Source organism: Myotis brandtii, unplaced genomic scaffold, assembly GCF_000412655.1.
Source record: "Myotis brandtii unplaced genomic scaffold, ASM41265v1 scaffold709, whole genome shotgun sequence".
Lineage (NCBI taxonomy): Eukaryota > Metazoa > Chordata > Mammalia > Chiroptera > Vespertilionidae > Myotis > Myotis brandtii.
In genome coordinates, this window is record NW_005370782.1 from 1,371,186 (window position 1) to 1,374,313 (window position 3,128).

The 3,128-nt window shown below is 42.3% G+C and overlaps 1 protein-coding gene across 4 annotated transcripts in view; it reads right to left on the reverse strand.

Annotated features, from left to right (window-relative positions):
- Positions 1–3,128, reverse strand: part of RAB27A (RAB27A, member RAS oncogene family) — a 70,211-nt gene that overhangs the window by 51,112 nt on the left and 15,971 nt on the right. For 2 of the 4 annotated variants that reach the window (XM_014530064.1, XM_014530063.1), the window contains exon 2: positions 2,445–2,562. Coding sequence is in view for 1 of the 4 variants with exons in the window: in XM_014530062.1 (XP_014385548.1) it covers positions 1,561–1,654 (94 nt within the window). In the remaining 3 variants the exon portion in view is untranslated. Of the gene's footprint in view, positions 1–1,560; positions 1,686–2,444; positions 2,563–2,604; positions 2,659–3,128 lie in introns of those variants that run through there. The other 2 variants (XM_014530067.1, XM_014530062.1) reach the window with 2 other exon arrangements.

Consider the following 3,128-nt stretch of genomic DNA (forward strand, 5'->3'; position numbering starts at 1 on the left):
AATAAAGCATGGAATGGGGAAAACAAACAAAAAATCAATGCCCTCAGCTCCTGGGTGATTTGCATCTGTGTTTGTGCAAAGTGGCTCCTGTCTCCAGAGGCTGCAACAATGCAAACTCCTCTCAAGCAGCACCCTCATCTCATTCATTACCTCCCACCCTCCAATCCCCACCAATCCAGCCTCTGCTCCGCCAGAGGGCAGGGACCTCGCCAGGACCCAGCCACACCAGAAACGTAGAAGAAACAGGAAGCTGTCCTATTGCAAAGACAGCACAGGAGAATGATGGCTTCTGCAAAAAATCAGCTTTTGTTTTGAATGGGCATATTACATGACTTATAAGCTATCACATATGCTATAGCCTGAACTCTAGCTCTAAATCAACCAAGTGCAAAGGGAAGAAGAAAGAAAGAATAATAGCAAAAGATGGGCAGATATCTGAGGAAGCTTTAATCCTAAAAGGGGAAAACAGAAACCGAGGGAAGTGGTGAGCATTTCCTCTTTGAGCACTCAGGTACTGAGGGTCTGAGGAGGGCAGAGGCTGAAACAGCAGCAGAGGCTCTGAGACCTGCTCACATGCACAGGTCCTGGTTGCCATGGTGCCATCGGCTAGCTGGCAAGTTTCATCAACATTCTCTTCTGCCACAGTTTCTGTCTTGTGGGCAGCAGCAGGAAAGAAGAAAAAAATGTTTGTATTTTAATGGCTGCTCGGTCACTGAATACTATGTCTTGGAAGAACAAGGAGAAAATGTAAGAGACAGAGAAAACAACCAAGATAAGATTAAACCCCTTTGGAATGTTTTAAGTCCAATCTGGACATTCTATGGATGAACCTCCCTCGTGAATAAACATTCCTCCCTAAAGCTTTTTTTGGGGGGGTGGGGGGTACCTATAATCCAAGAATCTTGACAGAGAATGTCAGCTTTTTATCAAGGCTATTTTCCACAGTGATTTCTGAATAGATGAAAAGCATGAACGTGAGGCAAAGAAAACTAAGTGAGGTATTGGTCAGCACGCCACAGTGGAAGACAGGACACTGCCTTTGCTCTGACACTAATCAGCCAAATGACATTAGCACTTCCAAATCTCATTTCTTCATCTGTGAAATGGGGAGGTTTTATTCGATGAATGTAAGGATCCTCCCACTCTCCCAGCCTATGTGGAGGGTGCTCAGGAGTGAGAGAGCCCTTCCAGGTGCCTCTCAAAGAGTATTAGGCTGCTCACGTGCCAGGACTCTGATTGTGCCCAGGGACACCTGGCTGTGAAAGTGACCACAACTCAACAGAAAAGATAAGTAAACACATACACAGGGCACAGGAAATTACACCCATATATTTGATTAAACCAGCGTTAGTGGGCAGAGGCCATGTCTCATTCATCTTCACACACTCAACATCCAGCACAGTCTAGGCACTTTGGCCAAAAAATGACGATTGACTACACTTGCAGGCACATCTTTAAAATATGATATTATGAAACCTGTTCAACTGTGAGTTGAACTGTGTTGCCCCAAAATTCGTATGTTGAAGTCCTAACTCCTAGTACTTCAGAATGTGACCTTACTTGAACATAGGGCCTTCAGGGAGATCATCAAGTGGGTGGACCCTAACCCAATCTGACTAGTGTTCTTAGAAGAAATCTGGACACAGACATGCATAATCGGAAGATGACAGGAAGGGACTCAGGGAGATGACAGGAAGGGACTCAGGGAGAAGGTGCCAGCCCAGCCGACACCTTGCTCTCAGACTCCTGGCTTCCAGAACTTGAGACGATAAATGTCTGTTGTTGAAGCCACCCAGTTGGTAGTACTTTGTTTGGGCAGCCCTAGCAAACAAGTGGTACAAATCCAAAAGTAATAAAATCTGCTTCAAAGTCATCACCCAGATCTTTCATTACTGCATACTAATTACCCCCCCCCACCCAAATCTATGGACTTTTCCTTACATAACCACAATGCTATTACCAAACCTAACAAGATTAAGGCAAATTTAATTCATAGGAAAGATACACCTTATAAAATACAACTTACACCAAAACACATACTTAACATAAAAGCTATTGACAATAGTAAAAACAAAATCCCAATAAGTTTGAATTTTTGTGAATAAAATCCTCAGAGGATGAACAAGACTCTGAGAACAACTCAATTCCTTAGTCAGCTCTCCTAATCAACATACTATCTGAGAATAAAACCCTGTTACTTTATTAAAGTACAGAAAAGAAAGGAGAAATGCAGTCAGTATTCATACCCCCTCTCTGGTCATTGAAAATGCACTTTTCTCAAACTAAACTCAAGAAATTTAGCAGACATCTTAAAGTCTTTGATTTTAAAAAAAAATACTAATATGCGCAGTGGTAGTCTATGTTAAATTGCACACACTTTAAGTGCCTGAAAATGACATTGCAGAACTCAAAGACTTAAAAAAAAAGATAAATGTAAAACATACCTTGACAAAGTATAAATCCTCAGTTGTTTTTCTAAGACTTTAGAGACTGGAGTTCCCAACACTTCAACAATTAGACAACTTCCAATCACATGTCCTCTTCAAAAAGCTGACTTTTTGTCTAATACAAAGAGAAATGTTAAAGTCAGAATCGCCTACTTACAAAACTTTTTCAAAAGAGTCTTTTGAAAAGCAGTCTGCTCGATCAACTTTCAAAATCAGGCATCTCTGTAAAACCCACAACCCAGCTAATTAGCCTCAGCTGTTCGTCATATGGTCTGCAGACCAGTCAAGTGATTTTACCCTTTCGAGCTTTCTAAAACCTGATTTGACTGGCCTCTCCGACAGAAGGCGGCTTCTTGTGTTAAAGACTAGTCTGTACTTCAACTCGCTCTCTTCCCCCAATCAAAAAAGTTAAACATTTGTTTCCTTGAGAAAACATCTTTAAAAGTATCTTGTTCTCAAGCCCCTCCAAGGAATAAAGGAGACACATGGAAGTGGTGGAGGGAATGGGGCTAAAATGACTTACCAGAACTCTCGCTTCTGGCTTCCAGACCCGTAAGTGAAACTATCTGCTGGGAGGTCCACCCAGATATCTTCCTGGCATCTCAAATTCAACTTACCTCCTTTGCTCTTCTCCCCGGGCCCTGCTTCAGACCCACTTCTCTCTGTGTGTTGAGTAACACA